This window comes from Carica papaya, chromosome 6 (genome assembly GCF_054855325.1).
Source record: "Carica papaya isolate Zhongbai chromosome 6, ASM5485532v1, whole genome shotgun sequence".
Classification (NCBI taxonomy): Eukaryota; Viridiplantae; Streptophyta; class Magnoliopsida; order Brassicales; family Caricaceae; genus Carica; species Carica papaya.
In genome coordinates, this window is record NC_142314.1 from 2,833,178 (window position 1) to 2,849,886 (window position 16,709).

Below are 16,709 nucleotides of genomic sequence, written 5' to 3' on the forward strand. Positions count from 1 at the left end.
GACATTTTTTTTTTTGTGTTTGGGAAGAAGGAAAAGAAGAGAAAATGTTTCGAAGAATAAATAAATATTTTTATTTTCTTATTTTTTAAATTAATTTAAACATTATTTAAAATACTTAACTCGTTAAATATTGCATCATACAACAAATAGCATATAACATAAAAAAAAATTGATCAAGTTAATACTATTAAATATCCAAACCGCGACACATTGTTGCGATCTTCAACCATGTTAATTATTATTGTTAAAAATATATTAATTTAAATATTTTTTTAAAACATTCGAACTAATTTATCACGAAATCAAAACAAAAATAAATAATACAAAGATGAAATGTATTTTAGTCAATAATTTTTTTTTTTATATCAAAGAACAGTTAAAGGACAAAGCAAAGCTAATATGTGCTTTTACTTGTAATTTTTATTGTTTACCAAATTAACTTTTATTTTTTTTTTTACGAATAGTACTCTAAAAATAAAATTTTAAATATTGCATATAAATGTTGATAATAAATACCCATTTAAAATGGGATAGAAATGGTTAATTCTCAAATAAAATTTCAAAACATCTCCTAAATTTTTTAATTGGAGTTGGATTCTACCAGAAGAAAAAGTTTTTGCTGAACTCCCCAGTAGTAACAGTATTCATAAACTCCTGACTGCATACATCTCGAATTATATTTTTATTGGTACCTGCAGAACTACCATTGCTTTTTTTGAAAAGATAATTGACATCCTTGTTTCAAACTGCCCTAATTGCGTTAATTCAATTAGTTGATTAATTTTTTAATCTTTGGTTAAATTAATTTAAGATACCCATTTTAAAATTTAATTAGTAGTTCATTAATCGATCCCGGTTGAATCAGTTAAAAATATCACGAGCACGTGGTTACAAAACATTATATCAACTTTTTTAAAGAGATATCATGTTGGCATGTTCCTTTACCAGGTCACGTTAATTGAATATTCTCTCCTGCCATTATAATCAAGAGTCAGTATGAACCGCGCCTTCCAAGAAATTTCCGCATAAATCTCCCTACTGTTGTATGGAATTAATGGCGGTCAGCAGTCGATGCGATCAAAAACCAAACAGGGAAAGTGGGATTAGGGTTCAGTCAGATCGGTGCAGGCTGGTTTTTAAAGTTAGAATATCTCAATGAGAAAATAATGAATCTCCGGACAAATTGCAGCCGTATCTCTAGTTTTAACCTCATTGCAACTGAACACTGTATTAATTTTTTTTTTTTTTAATGACAATTAAAGACTGTGATTTTGGGTTGCGAACTAGTTAGTTTTTTTAAAATATTTGTATGTATCTGTGTTTTTAAACCCTAACACAGAAACTCAAGAGTAGAGCAACAAACATTTCAGGAGAATAAATAGAACATACAAGACATATTACTTCAGAAAATAACATATAATATGGTGACAGAAAGTTGCAAAAAGAAAAGATCTTACCTATAGTAAAATCAAAACACAGAAAATAAAATTACCATATTTTACCCTTAAATTATTGAACAAAGTAGGAGATCATTCTGCAAAAAAGAAAAATGGGAGAAAATGGTAACTAGCTAATCTTACACCCGGTTGAGGCCTACGGGAGGGCAGCAACAATAACCAATTAAACATTCCGGGAATATCAACCATCAGTGTATACAATCTGAGAAGTAGGGGAGTAAATATCCATTATTGAGGGTAAAAGGAAGAAAATTGATGTTCACAATAATTAGTGCCGGTTCCAGAAGTTAAAACCATCCTGATCTACACCTTTTCCATAAACTGTGTTGAGAAGAAAATGAGGGAATCATTTCACTCACTACAGCTAATCAAAAAATGGGAAACAAGAAATGCTAAAATGCAAAGTTAATTCATGTAATGCACGGATAGATAAATAAATTTGAAAACGCCCATAATAATTCCTTAAAATTAAAATTACTATACAGATATAACTAACCCTGTGTTGCTATGAGATTTGCAAAACTTCTAAGTGTGGGGAAAGTCGCATGATGCTCCTTTCTTGCAATGCCCTGTCTCCCGGTAGTACTTGCACACTCTATGTCCTTTGAAAGGAGGCCTAGAAGAACCTCCGCTGCCACCACCACCTCCACCTCCGCTTCCAAACGAAGACTGTCTATTCCAAGGTTTACCTCCATCATGACTGGAATCACCAGCCTGGGATCCCCTATCTCTTTGATTCGAGAGCCTGTCTCCATTTTGATTCTGTTCATTTCCCCTCAAACCCTGATTCCCTGATTGTGGAGCCCAACCAGGATTTGCATTCCCAGGAGTTGCCCCTTGACCAGGGCCAACCCAACCCGGATTGCCATTAATATGAGCTGGGCCTTGACCTGGTGGCATCCAGCCAGCAATTGCATTTCCAGAGTTTTGCCCTTGGCCTGGCACCGCCCAACCTGGATTTGCATTTCCATGTGCTTGCCCTTGGATAGGTGCAACCCATCCAGAATTCGGGTTTCCTTGTGATGGCCCTGGACCAGAAGGTCCCCAATTCATGTTTGTATTCGTTGGTATTGGTCCCCAGCTAATGTTTGGATTTCCAGGCATTGGCCCCCAACCACTATTTTGGTTCTCTGGTCCTTGCCTTGGTACATTACTTTGGTTGTCTGTAATACCTACACCCCAAGGTAAGTTTGGCAGTGGTACAGGAGCCTGAACAGTTGATTGACTTGGAACTGGAAGCCTCCAAGAATCAGATGGTGGAAACCCCGGTTGGCTCTGAGAAGGGAAGACCACAGCAGGATTTACTGTGCTAAAGGTTGAAGCAGAATTCTGACTAGACGAGGAAGCATTGACCCAGTGACCATAAGCAGGAGGTTGGGCTGGCAGAGAAGAAGCATTTCCCCAGTGCTGAGATCCACTTGTGGGTGTTGGGGGCAAAGCAGTAACTTCCACTCTTGGAACAGAACCAGAAGGATTGGTTAAGGCACCAGGGGAATCAAGCACTGGAAGCCGGTGGGGATTAGCCTGTACTCCTTGTGACTCACCTGTCATCGCAGGTTGAGAATGTGCTTGTGGGGCTGTGGGGCTCAAAAGCATATTATTAGGAGCTGGACTCGCACCATGGGATGAACTAGAACCATTTACACCTCCGCCTACTTTTAGTGATGATTGTGGAGTAGATGAATGGGTCAACTGGCCACTTTCTGAAACTACAGCAGGTGCCTGAGACCCTCCTCCTCCAGGGAAATGACTAGCTACTGGCAGGGAAGCAGATGGCTGAGCAGGAGTAGGCGACCATCTGCTCTCAAATGTTCGCCTCTTTGTTGGAGCAGTAGTTTGATTTGGAGTAGGTGAAGGTAGGTTTGTCTCAGAACTCCAAGGTTCTTGGGAGTACTTGGGAATTTCAAAAATTTCAAGTGACAAAGGTGCAGCACTGCCTGTGGAAGAACTCATTTCAGGTTGAGATTTCCAGCTTTCTAGCATAGGTTGGCTTGAAGAAACCAGGTTGCCTTGTGGATTCCAAGGTGCACGAGTTTGATCAAACTTCAATCTCTCTCCACCTGAACCTTCTACCCCTTGCTGAACGGCAGCTCCATGTGGCATACCAGAATGAGAAGTAATTTGAGCCTTCGTAAAGCTGCAAGCCCCGAGAGGATCTTTCTGAAACTTCCCAGCCAATGCATCAGTCAGAAGTATTGAGTCATCTTGCTTCTCAGCAGTCTTCCAAATTTTTAAATCAGTAGGGAAATATCCAGTGTTACTCCATTTACGTAGCTGCACCATTGAAAATGGTCCTTGAACTTTTCCAGATGGATCCTGGTAATACCACATTTTCTCCGTTTCACTTATTTGAGCAGCAGGCTGTGAAACCCCAGCAGAGGCAGGAGCTGATGAAATTTCTGATACCAACTTAGATGATGGCTCCGACACTACAACAGCATGGATACTCCCAGAACCAGATTCTGAAATGGAAGTAGACTTTGGTTTCTGCCAATTGATTGATTGCTGTGTCTCTTTGTCCCTCCCTAAATTCCACAAATTTTCATCAACTATCTCACCAGATCCAATAGCATCATCTATCTTGTTTGGGAAGCCTTTACTGGACATATTTCTGCTTAATTCTCGATTCATATTTGAATAATTCCTTGTTCCACTCCATGAATTACTGGCACTAAAACCTCCCCTACGGGGAGAAACTGGCTCTCGTCCTCTCCTGCTTAAGCCACTACCCCTTGGCCGCATGAAGCTATCTGCATGCACCAAGAATGATGCAACTTTTAGATGTCAGCAGATATGACAAACAACATTTACAAAAAAAAGGGAAAAAAAAATCCGAAAATGCATGAAATTTCACAAGAATCATAAGAATACGAAGGTAACCTTGTTTCTTATCATCTGCTTCATCTTCTTCTTCAGACTCATAATTGGGATCCATGTTGGGGTCAGCATGTATTTCTGGAATTTCCTCTAGTCTACGTCGGCGTTCATCTGGTGACTTTAGAAGCTGTAGTTTCTCAACACATTCTCTGAGCGTTAACAAAGTCAAGGACTACTTTATAACTACTTCCATGGAGGTGTCAATTACTACTGCATGAACAATGTACATGTATTTGCAGGCAAGCGCATAATTGATAAATCTACTGCAGCTGATAGCCAAAAACATTTATCATCATTTGATTAATGGAATTTCATTCTCAGTTAGATAGCATTACTTGGGCCCTGTGCTTCATGGACAAAATGACAACAATGGAGATTTGTTGCACTAGACCAAGCTACTTAATCACTGTCAATCCTCAAATAATGACTCATCATGCTACGGAAAAAAATCATAAAGAGATCTATCATTAGTAGAATATACCTTTTAGCTGAATATAACTAAAGAAAGAAAAAGAGAACTTAGAAATAAAATCCAATTTGGAAAAGAAAAATATATATCAGTTTGGCTAGACCACACAGGTAAAATATAAACGTAAGAGTTCATCCGAGAAACATAGTCAGGCATAACTGCAACTTCACTGCACAAGGATGAGAGAAATAAACTATAGAAAGGTTATAGTACTAAAACTTGTCTTATCAGAATGGTAACTTTTAACCATTTGAGAAATAGACATAGACAGAGTAGATACTAATTGTAAGACCAAGTTCAAATTTCCAAAAGAATTGAACAGCTTCTTTCAATACATAATGTTACAAGAAAAAGATATTAAACTAAGAAAACAATATTAAGACAGCAACCCTAAGGTTTACAAGTATGCAAAGACGTGTATGTGTGTGCATTTGTGAATCTCCTCCAACTTAATAAACTTTCTGGCAAAAAGTAAACTTTTAAGGAACACTTCTACAACAGGTTCCAAATTGTTAGAGTAACATAAAAAATCTGAGAACAAGACTTAATGTCAGATTTGAATCTTTCATAATTTTTTTTTAACATCAGATTGCTATCTTTCCTCCTGATAAACATGCTTCCAACTTAAACATGGAAACAACATGTAAAGACACAAATAGTAGAGTTGCCCATGGTTTGAGGAGATGCAATTAAGTACCATCAAGATTAGTCCGTAGCAACATTATAAGCCGGTAAGAACAGGACTTTTCCAGCCAGTAAGAGGATCATCTAAAAGTCTAAGCTAATTTATTGACAAAAGTGCCAAGAACTTATCAAGAAAAAAAAAATGGTATTTGGGTACTTTCTAGGAGGTCGAAGGATTATCTGCACCTTATCATAACGTTATAAGAGCATAAGGTAATAAGTAACAAGAAAAACTTATTGCGGCGGTTTGAGGCTTTCTTCAAGCTTTACTGAGAAGATCAAGTTTGAATGGAGGAGAGACGACATAAGTTGAAATTGCAACTTAAGCCTCTCCGAGGGCCACTTGGCAGCCATGGTGGAGTGGACTAGCATCACTGATGGAAGCAGCAATCACCATGAACCACTGGAACCCATATGCCATAGCTGTCAGAGGCCTAGTCAGAATTTGCTAAATTCATTTCTGCAGTTGATGGTGACACAGATACATTGGGCTTGTTGGATGATGCAAACAGTTTTTCTGCACAAACAGAAAACAAGGTAGGGCTTGCCTGTCTTTCCCTCGGAAGGATACACATAGCTTTGGCTCCTTAAATTCGCAATAAACCTTATGTTAGCTGGGAAGACAAAAAATTCAGTGCAATTTACATTTTGGCCTCCTGTTCATAGCAATAAGCTTGCAGAGTCGACTAACTGATTATTTGAGCAGCTCACTGCCCGTTCCCATGCCATTATACTACAAAAGGAATTACAGGATCTTCCTTGGTGGCTGACAAGCTTGCTGTAGACATTCAGCTTCAGCACCCTCTGAATCTCATTACTACCATAAACTTGGCAACATTTTATGAATGGCAAGAAGAAGTTATACTCTTGAAAAGAACGTTTCAAGTAGTTCTTTAAGGCCACCTCTCCTTAAATAGTTGAGTAAGGTGGGGTTGGAGAGAGGTATAAAAGGGTTGCTTTACAATTGTGATGAACCCTGTGTCATCCGAACATGAATGCAATAGGTTATTTTGGATAGACGGCTTGGGGGGAAAACAACATGGAGCCCTAAGATTTGGAAGATCAATTAGCACACCTTCTTGTGCTTGTGAACAAGCACTAATCAGAAAAAGGGCAAAACATTATGTCCTCATAAAATTATTTGGAACTCGCTCGCCCCACCCAAGATTTCTATCTTTGCTTGGGAAGCTGCAATGGGTGCCATTCTTACATTTGATAACCTCATGAAAAGGGGCTTTGTTCTGGCTAACTGATGTGTTACGTGCAAGCAGAATGCTGAATCTTGTAACTATCTTCTCCTCTGGTGCCCCGCCTCCTATAATCTGTAGTCTATGATTTACAAGCTGATTGGTTTTTCCTGGGTTATCGCTGGCTCTGGAAAAGAGTTACTTGCCGGGGAAGGCATCAATTTTATCAACAGATGGCACAAAATTATTCCTCTTACTATCCTCTGGATCATTTGGAAGGAAAGAAACTACAGAACTTTTGAAAACAGAGCTAACATTACTTCTATCGAGGACAAGTTGTTGCACTTTTTTGGTTCTATTGTTCTTGGTCATAACCTTGTCTCTTTTGATGATCTTGGTTATATTGTAAATACTCTTACTGACCTGTAAATTTCTTTTGTACACGGGTTTGCCCCCTTGGCGGCTCTTTAATATATCTTCTTACTTTTATCTCAAAAAAATAATCATGCCCAAAATAAGGAAAAAAAGGAACTGTCTTTGTAAGTAGCACTGCAGGGTAAGACAGTAGTTCAACTCCCACAAGAGGAAAAATCAAGCAGCTTTTCTCCCTAGGCGTGAAATCTATTTTGGTTTAGGATTCATTTATTTTTTGTGATAGAAACTTTGGTTCAGGTTTTATGCTTTTCTTTCCAAACTTCTGACCTAATTAAAACACATTATTTTACATTAATTAGTGTTATGGATTGCTAAAGATCCTTGAAGTTAGAAGTTTGGAATATGGCATAATAGGAACTGTCTAAAGTTAATGAGGGTTAACAGGATGAACTAAAGATACTTAGAATTAAGAAACCAGTGAAATTGTTTTTCATATAAATGAAAGCAATTTATCAATAAAAATTAACCAAGAATCTACCAAGAAAAGAAAAGGGGTTGTGAAATAACTAACCCTAGGAGATCCAAGGTTCTCTCTAACAAGTTCCAACTGTAGGCTGTCAAGGTCAAAAATCAGAAAAGCAAGCTTCAAGCTCGTTACATGGTTTCACCACGAAATGGACCAAATGACTAGATCACAGTATGATATAATCATGGAAATGGATCTACTCAAGGATCTATTTACAGTATAATCCTGCAGTAAACTTTGAGCTTTCTTGCTTAATTTTCAGCACTGACCACCTATTGTTGGGACTCATTGAAAAGAATCCTTCCTGCTCCTAGAGTTAGGTACCCTGAGACCCTTTTACTTGGTAAATTCTTGTCTTATTTTTGTTGTCGAATTAGCTTAGATTGTTTTTTTCTGAGATAAAAAAAAAAACTAACATTAGTGCTGCACCACGAGGTGGAGCCCAAAATAACTTAATAAAGACAGAAGTAAAACCTACAACATCGGTCCCATCATGAATGTGCTTGCCTTTGTTAAAGATCCTAAATCAACGATCTCTACATCAGAAAATATATTTTTTTTGAGAAGCTAATATCAGAAAAGTATGAGGATAGGTTATCAAAAGCTCTCTTATTTCTCTCTCTCTGTAGATAACCCAAAAGATCGGCAAGGGAGTTAAGGGAAATGCCACTTCTAGTGCAGGCCCTGGCTTACTGACTGAGGCATAACACACACAGATATATATCCAGATAGGTTATGACAGCTGGACAATCATAAAAAAAGAGGGATTGATCTCAAATTATAAAAACTTACAATCACTTGGACATGTCTCAACTCAGATTACTCAAACAGTTCCATAGTAACAACACCAAACAATCATTAAAAGCTTAAATCTAAGTACACTGGTATTGTCCTTGGAACACTATAGCTAAGTTAATGCATGAAAAAACAGAGTAACCGATATTAGATAGTTATATAAGAATAATTCACAATGCTACCAGTTGTACATAATCCACAACATACTAAATCTGAGATAATTGAATCCAGCATAAGCAGTTGATGATGAGAATCCAAACTATGTGAAAAACATAACAATGATTTGATGATAGTAATAGCAATTATGTTATATATGATAATTATGAACTTCAAGTACAAAGGATATTCCTTTCTACGACCTTTTTCACTTGCTCGATCACGAAGATGACTAAGTCGCATTATCTCTGTTTCCAACCACTGCATCAGCAAAGAAAAGAACTCAGTATATGAGGGAAGAAAACATGGGTATTGAACTGCTGCAAACCATAGACATCTGATATGTAACTGATTCTCTTATGCCATTGTTCCCATTAAAACAATCAATACAGGTAAAAGATATGCATTCACAATGTCAAATTCAGAAGTATTGCAATTAAATGGAAAAATAATGCGGAAATAGAAAGCTAAGAAGTAGCTCGAAATAAGAAGGTCATAGTCAAGGAACCTTTCTGGCGATTGCAGGGGAATGGAACATGGATGGTGGAGAAAGGAATCTCAACAATTGGGAGATTAATGAAATATGAATCGCTTCTCCTGGCCCTTTCCAAGTGCGTTCCCAATGAGGCCGAGGATGTTCTAGTTTTGTGCTAAACTCTAAGGGGCTTTCTCCATTAAGTCTTTGGGCATCATCTTCTACAAAGATTTTGAAGGTTAATGCATTGTGTAGATTGGCATTTTTTTTCTTCGGAAGTGCAGAGAGAATGTATTTTAACACTGGTTTAATTGGTAAGGACGGAAAGAATCTTGGTAAATGGATGTTTCTTGTTTAAAAAGGATGCAAAATCGCGCAACCATATTCTCGTGGTGCCTGGTTTGCATATTGTCTGTGAACCTTAGCCTACAGTTTTCTGGGGATAAGTTGGGAAACAGCAGATTCAGTAAGGGAGAAGATCCAGGCTAGTAGTGGAATGCACAAGATAAATGATCTTCAAGGTTTATTCCATTGGCTACCTTTTAGGTCTTTTGGAAGGGAAGAAACAGAAGAGCTTTTTGACGGAGGTGAGTTGAATTTTGATAGATCTAAGGTCTCATGGTTCCAAATCCTAAGCTGTTTGATTAAAGGCCATCCTACTTATTCTTGTGAGGATTTAGGGAACCTAATAGATAGTTTATTAGATATATAAACTCTTTGTCCACGAGTTTGCTTTCGTGCACTTAAACATAATATATAATTTTTTTCAAAAACAAAAGAAACAAATAAACCATTATCACCATGTGCAAAATACATGTAAGAATATGCTTCTTCAATGTCATTCATAGTTATCAGAAAATATCATAGCATATTGCACAACGAAAGAAGATTCTATCAAGAAAGAAGAGAACACAAGAAGAGAGGATAAGGTATTCTTAAGTAATATCAATCATGGTTCTTGAAAAAGCAGTTAATACTGCATAGCATATTCTTTGAACGCGAAACTAAGCGTTCCCCACAGAATGAAAGTTGGATGTTCCTAAAAGTATTAGGAATGAGCTATAATAAACAAAAAATCATAATGTTTTTATGAATCTTCAATTTTCCTCCCATATCAGTCACTACCCATAGAGCACAAGCAAGAAACTTACATCTTTGACTCTTACTTCCTGGATTGATATGGCCTTTTCCTGAATGTCACCCTGCATGAAACCAATACATCTTAAGAACGAGTGGACAGAAAGGAAGAAGGAAATCAAGACTTGAAGGAAAATAAAATGTCAATAAAGCATAGCATTACCACAGTCAATCTGTTTATAAGTCCACACTTTATGCTCTGGCGAAGACGTTTACATTCATCCTGATATATCAGAAAAAAAACATCCTTAATGATAAATGGGAATTACATAGAGCACAAATAGACACATTGTCCAATAAGTTCTTAAAAAAAGCCAGTCATAAATTTCCATAAAATGTGACTGATGAATATCATTCACTTTGTTTTGCAAATAAAAAAATATAAAATTGGCAGTTTGGATTATTTAATCTGTTAAAAAGTTTCAAAATATTATTTTAAAGTAATATCCGTACTCAAAAGCATGCTATTAAAGCCTGGCCAATTGGGTGAAAAGGCTCTTAGAAAAGTGTGGTGAGAAGATGTGTACTTTCTCAGTAGCCTAATAAAGTGCCAATTACCATAGAATTGTTTTCTTATATTTTCTTTGAGATAAAAAGAATGTGTATTAATGTGTATTAATGTGTATTAATGTGTATTAAGTGTAAGACACCAAGGGAGTGTTGGCCCTGTACAAAGTATTTATATATTAGTTAAAACATCAAAAACCTTCACAAAATCATCCCACCCAAACACCCATAGAATTGTTTTCTTATAAAAAATATAGATTTAAATATCACTAATCTTTTCTACACCTTTATTTCAAATTCGAACTGAAAAAGAACTTTCTACCTCAAATCTCAAATCAAAATAGGAAACGCAAAAGGCACAAGATAGGGCACTAATCATTCTATTAGTAATCACCTCAGTGAACTCTTGATTTGAGATTATATCAATCGATATCACCTCTGTCTTGTTTAAGTTTAAAATTTCAAGCAGAAAATCAGTTGTTTTTTTGCCCACTTTATATGGCTGTGTAGCTTTGCTCGTGCCTGCACATTAAAAGGAGAAAGAACAAACTTAACAATCTTAAAAATTATCTTCCTTCCTTGCACCGAAATGGAAGAGAATGGAAGAGAACCGAAAAAAAAATAGTAAAGAAGATAAGGTTATCATATGATATTACCAACAACTTGGACCAGCCTATATAAATCCTGCTTTTGACTGCTGCCAGATATTCTTATTCTCACAAAAGAGCCAACAACTTTGTCATGAAATGTCTCAATATCTTCGATTAGTTCCTCCACCAGATTGCGCCGCAAGTAAATCAAATTAATATTGTGATTGTCAATAGCTGCATAATCATCTAAATTAGATTGACGACCTCTATCATCACTCTTTTTACGTGTTTTACGTTTCTTGTCTTTTCCCCTCTTCACTAGAGCATCAGGGCTGTCGTCGGCCTCTAAATGATTAGCTTCAGTGTCAACTACACTCTCTTGAAGTTCATCGGCTTGAGAATCCTCCTTTACAAGAAAGTGAGAATCAAGAAGATTTAACATCTCAAAATGCCCCACATGAGGTTTCCCAAACAAAGTTTGAAGCCTAGAATCACAAATAACTTGACTTTTGCGGCGAGGATCACGAAGGTTATACTTTTTTATGTACTCCAATAAGAGATTATGTACTTCTGACTGGGGTAGAAAAGATTTATCACCATTTCTCATATGCATCACAACCTCCAGTAATTCTTTAGAGGCCCACTCCACCTTTTCACCTTTAGGAACCCCTTTAAGAACAGTTGTAGCTCTGCTTGGTGCACTCCCCTCCCGGGCATCAGACCTCAAACCTCTCCTGGTCTTTCTTCCTTTCGAGATAGTTTTTTCCGCATTTCTAGATGAGCTGTCTGAACATGATCCTCCATCATTGGCAGTGTCATCATCTTCAGCCCATTCATGCTTATTAGCACGTAATTCAGATCCTTTCCAAGGGTTTTTAGCCTGAGACAGTTCCTCTAAGTTAATTGATTCTCTTGCTTTTAGATCAATCCAGTAGTCCTTAAAAAGATATTCCCAGCTACTTTTGTCATCAAAATCTACCTGTGCCTGAAAAAGAACAAAACCAAGTAAAACAAGTCACGTCAGAAAAGAAAATCTCAAGGAAAAGAAAACCATTAACCAAAAAATAAATTCAGGTAACTGAATCCGGCTATTGCACCAAGTCAAATTTGTTTATCAGGGCTACAAAGGATGAAGAAAGGACTTGATACGGCTTAAAGCTAACAACTATAAGGCATCAAAAGCTTTTGGTTTAACCATGATGATACAGCCCTTGGACTTTGCATTGATATCCCATTCTCCAGAGCCTTGAAAATGAGCAGCAGTCAAAGCACAAAACAAAGATATCCAAGACAGCATAAAACATTAGATCAGAATGGTAAAAATACCGTTTCTTTCTTTTCCTGCTCATTCTTTTCAATCATCATGACTGTATCCAAGCATGTCTCACAGAAACCCTTGTTGCCCCTGACACATAAGATGACAGCATCTTTGATACATCCTTTGCACAATGAAAATGTACATGTGTAACACATGTAGTGTGCATTCTTCTCACATTTGCTACATAGATGCCAACCTAAGTCATGAAAATAGCATTACTTGCATTAGATTGAGACAACAAACACAAGAGGCCATATTCAAGAGTTAGAACTTCAACATAAGAAAAAGAAAGATCAAACCACACAGGACACGGAGTTCAAAGGAAATATTCCAAGTGTATCATGATGCAGATACAATATAAAATAAGGCAAGAAGGAGCATGTGTATCCCTAAGAACAGAAGCACAAAGACAAACTGCACGCAACATGAAGGGAATAAAAATGACCACATAAACATGAATTAACTTGACAGTTTATGCTAGTACAAATTGATTTGAACAAGAGGAAGACACCTTCACTGTGAGATGAAACCAAAATAAATTTAATCACAAAATATTAAGCACTGTGGTTCACCAACACTACAAATTTAAGGTAGCATGTCCTTTGACTAATAACAAAATAGTTACCAATAAGGCCTGTTATTCTAATGTTGCCAACAATTAGAAAATTGTCAGAAAAAATACAAACAATAGAGAGCCGCCCATGGATTATGCCATTGGAGTTTGAATATCTTATGGATCTTTTTTTCCAGGCTAGCAAGTACTCTTTCCAGTGGAATGCTAATAATTTCCAGAAATAAAGGTTGCCTTTGAAACTAATAGCCTTTAGAAGAAAAGATTGTACTTCAAACAATGTGCAGTAGACCAACTTGACCAATACGAGCACTTGCTGTTAAAATTTGAGAATTCTTTCTAGTCATTTCCTCTGAACACAATTCTGCTCCAGATATTATGTACATGACATTTGTGCAAACAAAACAAGCAAATGAATCTTTACATCATTTCATTTACCTAGTAGCATTTACATCAGTCTCCCATTCCATGATGCTAGAATGAAAGAGCTGCTACAAGTAAAAACTATTATTGACAGTTCATATCTCTCATCATCCAGAAGATGATGCATTTGGAAAAAGTGACATGTTCCTGAATACAGAGTATCTCACACAACATAGTGCATAACAAATCGAAAGGCAAAAATCAGAACCAGAAACATCACATCCATAAGAAGAATATATGATAAATAATATTAGCAACAGATGATGAAAGGACTTGGAATCATGAATAACTGAACTGGATGTAATTTCGGATACAAATAACTGGTACATAAACTTACCACAGTTCCATTTACCCCTAGCTCGAAAGAATGCCTCATCCCGACCAACACATGCAGGATGGTAAGCCTTTGGACATCCCCTGCAAAGGAAACAACCAGACAACAAAGTTATTCACGAATAAGCAGACGCTGAAAATGACAATGTTTTACTGATGAACAGTTTACCTGCGGTCACAGAGGAAAAGGTCACCCCCATCAAAGCAAATGAAACAAACATCCTCCTCTACCTTTTTCCTTGTGGCTCCTCTAATTGCTGACGCTCTCACATTCTTCCCACGCTTCCTTTTTCCACCAATGGTCTTACTTGCTTCATCCACCTCCTCCATTCCCTCTGCTCCCTCCTCTTCGCCAACTGTCTCAATTGTATCTGCCGCATCAGTAATCATGAACTCCTCCTGTACCTCCATGTTCTCTGTCTCGTCCATCTCCTCTGCTGTCTCTATTCCCTCATCTATGTCAGCTAGAGCAGTCTCCTCCTGCGTTTCTGTTCTCTCCACCTCATCAACCATATCTGTTTCTTCTTGCGTTTCTATTGCATCTACCCTGTCAGTCATCACTGCCGTTCCTTCCATATGTGCTTCCTCTTCTGTTTCAACATCCGCGCTTCCCATTTCCGATGTTTCTATCCTTTTAGGCATTCCTGTCTCCTCTGACTTCTCCGTTTCCTCCATCATCTCCCCTCTATCTGCCGTAACAGCCATGTCCGCCTGCTCTGCCGCGTCAACAACCTCTTTCTCGCTCGGAACACCATTTTCATCCACCATATCAGTCGCCTCCTTATCTTCAATTTCCCTCGCCTTCAGCTTATCAGTCTCCTCTTTCTCTTCAACAGTGATTACCGTTCCCTCCATAATCTCCACTCCATCTCCCACGCCAGCCAACTCCGCCTGCTCTGCCATGCCAACAACCTCTTTCTCACTCGGAACACCGTTTTCCTCCACCATATCAGTCGCATCCTTATCTTCAATTTCCTTCTCCTTTAGCTCATCAGTATCCTCTTTCTCTTCAGGAGGGATTACCGTTCCCTCCATAATCTCCTCTCCATCTCCCACGCCAGCCAACTCCGACCGCTCTGCCATGTCAACAACCTCTTTCTCGCTCGGAACACCGCTTTCCTCCACCATGTCAGTCGCGTCCTTATCTCCAATTTCCCTTTCCTTCAGCTCATCACTATCCTCTTTCTCTTCAGGAGGTATTACTACTCCGTCTGCAACATTTTTTTCCTCCGCAATTCCCCTATCTTCCGCCACTTCAGCCATTTCCCTAACCTCCGCCGTAGTTTCTTTCGCCACATCGACCACTGCCGGGTCCACGGCCTCCATATCTTGCGTCAGGTCATCCTCCCTATCGATCAGACCATTCTCACCATAGACATCCTCTCTCTTCTCTCCATCCCTCGCAATTTCAGCCTCCTCTTCTCCAGAAAACATTTGTGCTGCGGGTACTGGTGGTCCCAGGGACTCATCACCGTCAACAATCACCTTCTTCTCACCATCCTTCTCCTGCTGTCTGCCAGCCAAACTCCCCTCCTCGACCACCACCGATGTTGACGATACTCGCGACTCGCCATCGCCTCCACCGAATCCCGGCTCCCCCAACTCGACCGGGGAATCACGTTCCTGGTCTATCAAACCCTCTCCCCCAGCAACCGCCACCTCCTGTGTCTCCTGTGTCTCGATTTCACTTCTACCCTGTCGCAATTCATCCAACTCGGATGTGGACTCGAGCACACATTGGGGCCCCCCATCTTGATACGCTTCCTCCAAGCCCACTGTTACCGTTGCTGCGGAGTTATTGTCGAGTTGAAATGAGTGGCCATCCAAAGCTTCTTCTTCCTCGGCGTTTTTATCCATTTAAATGATTTATCGTGACTGAAATTCAGAGAAAACCCTAGGGATTGGAAACCTTGTTAGGGTTTTGAGTTCTCACATAAAATTTTGCAGTTGTTAATTTTATTCGTGGGTGAAATGAATGAATCTTAAACGGAGCGAAAGAGGGAAAGGAGGGGGGTGGGGAGAGAGTTCGCAGAGAGGAAAAACACTCATGACTCAACCTAGGGAGAGGTTCCCTGGAGTTATGTGTACTGTTAAAAGACCTTTTGGTCCAGAGTAGGTGGCGAAATGACTCTTTCGGCCCCCGACCTCTGTGGAACCCACTAATTGGTTATTATCCGGTGGTGAGTGGTGCAGCTTCACACGAACGCCCGTGTGAAGTTTGATACGGAGTTGAGACGTTCCTCACCGTCTGATTTATTGAAAAAGAATCTGCCAGACTTTTCTTTTAACAAAAAGGTCAAAAAAAAAAAAAAAAGTATAAATGTTATTTTTCTTGTCCAATTATCTAATTTCAGGAATGAGTCTCTCCGTTAGCAGAAAAATATCTGCTTTATAGTTAAAATAATTAATCATTTAAAACTTTTATCCTTTAAATTGTATTTACCTTAAAATTTTAGTACAGAATAAAAATCTATGAGCAAAATCCCATACTTAAGAGACCAAAATATAATCTTTAGATTATTTAAATCCAAAAAGATGCAGTGATTGAATATTAAAATAATAATAATAATAGTAGCATTATTTAATGACAAAATTTGGTCACAATCATTACATTATAGATAGTTTGTGTGAATATATTTTATAAAATTAAATAAATTTATCTTAAGACTAATCAATATTTAAATAGATAGTTAATAATTTAATTCTCTTTAGGTTGAATCCTATTACTCGTCCACCAAAATTAAATGCCTCCTTTAACTTTTTTGAGCTAAATATTTATTATTTTGTTAAACACAAACCATTAATTCAGAATTAGAGGTGTCCTCCGTT

General features: G+C 38.1%; 1 protein-coding gene across 2 annotated transcripts; it reads right to left on the reverse strand.

Annotated features, from left to right (window-relative positions):
* Window positions 1–1,667: 1,667 nt before the first annotated feature.
* Window positions 1,668–15,939, reverse strand: NERD (GW repeat- and PHD finger-containing protein NERD). 2 transcript variants are annotated; one of them, XM_088206647.1, is made up of 11 exons: window positions 14,050–15,939; window positions 13,885–13,964; window positions 12,562–12,749; window positions 11,302–12,220; window positions 11,040–11,167; window positions 10,302–10,361; window positions 10,153–10,203; window positions 8,717–8,787; window positions 4,338–4,489; window positions 1,954–4,207; window positions 1,668–1,778 (listed from the first exon to the last, which is right to left on the reverse strand). In XM_088206647.1, the coding sequence occupies exons 1-10, from the start codon at window positions 15,735–15,737 to the stop codon at window positions 1,983–1,985; spliced, it is 5,562 nt and encodes a 1,853-aa protein (XP_088062773.1). In that variant the 5' UTR covers window positions 15,738–15,939; the 3' UTR covers window positions 1,668–1,778; window positions 1,954–1,982. The 2 variants fall into 2 exon arrangements, with proteins under 2 accessions (XP_088062773.1, XP_021889296.2); XM_022033604.2 differs by having other exon boundaries at window positions 1,668–4,207.
* Window positions 15,940–16,709: the final 770 nt, after the last annotated feature.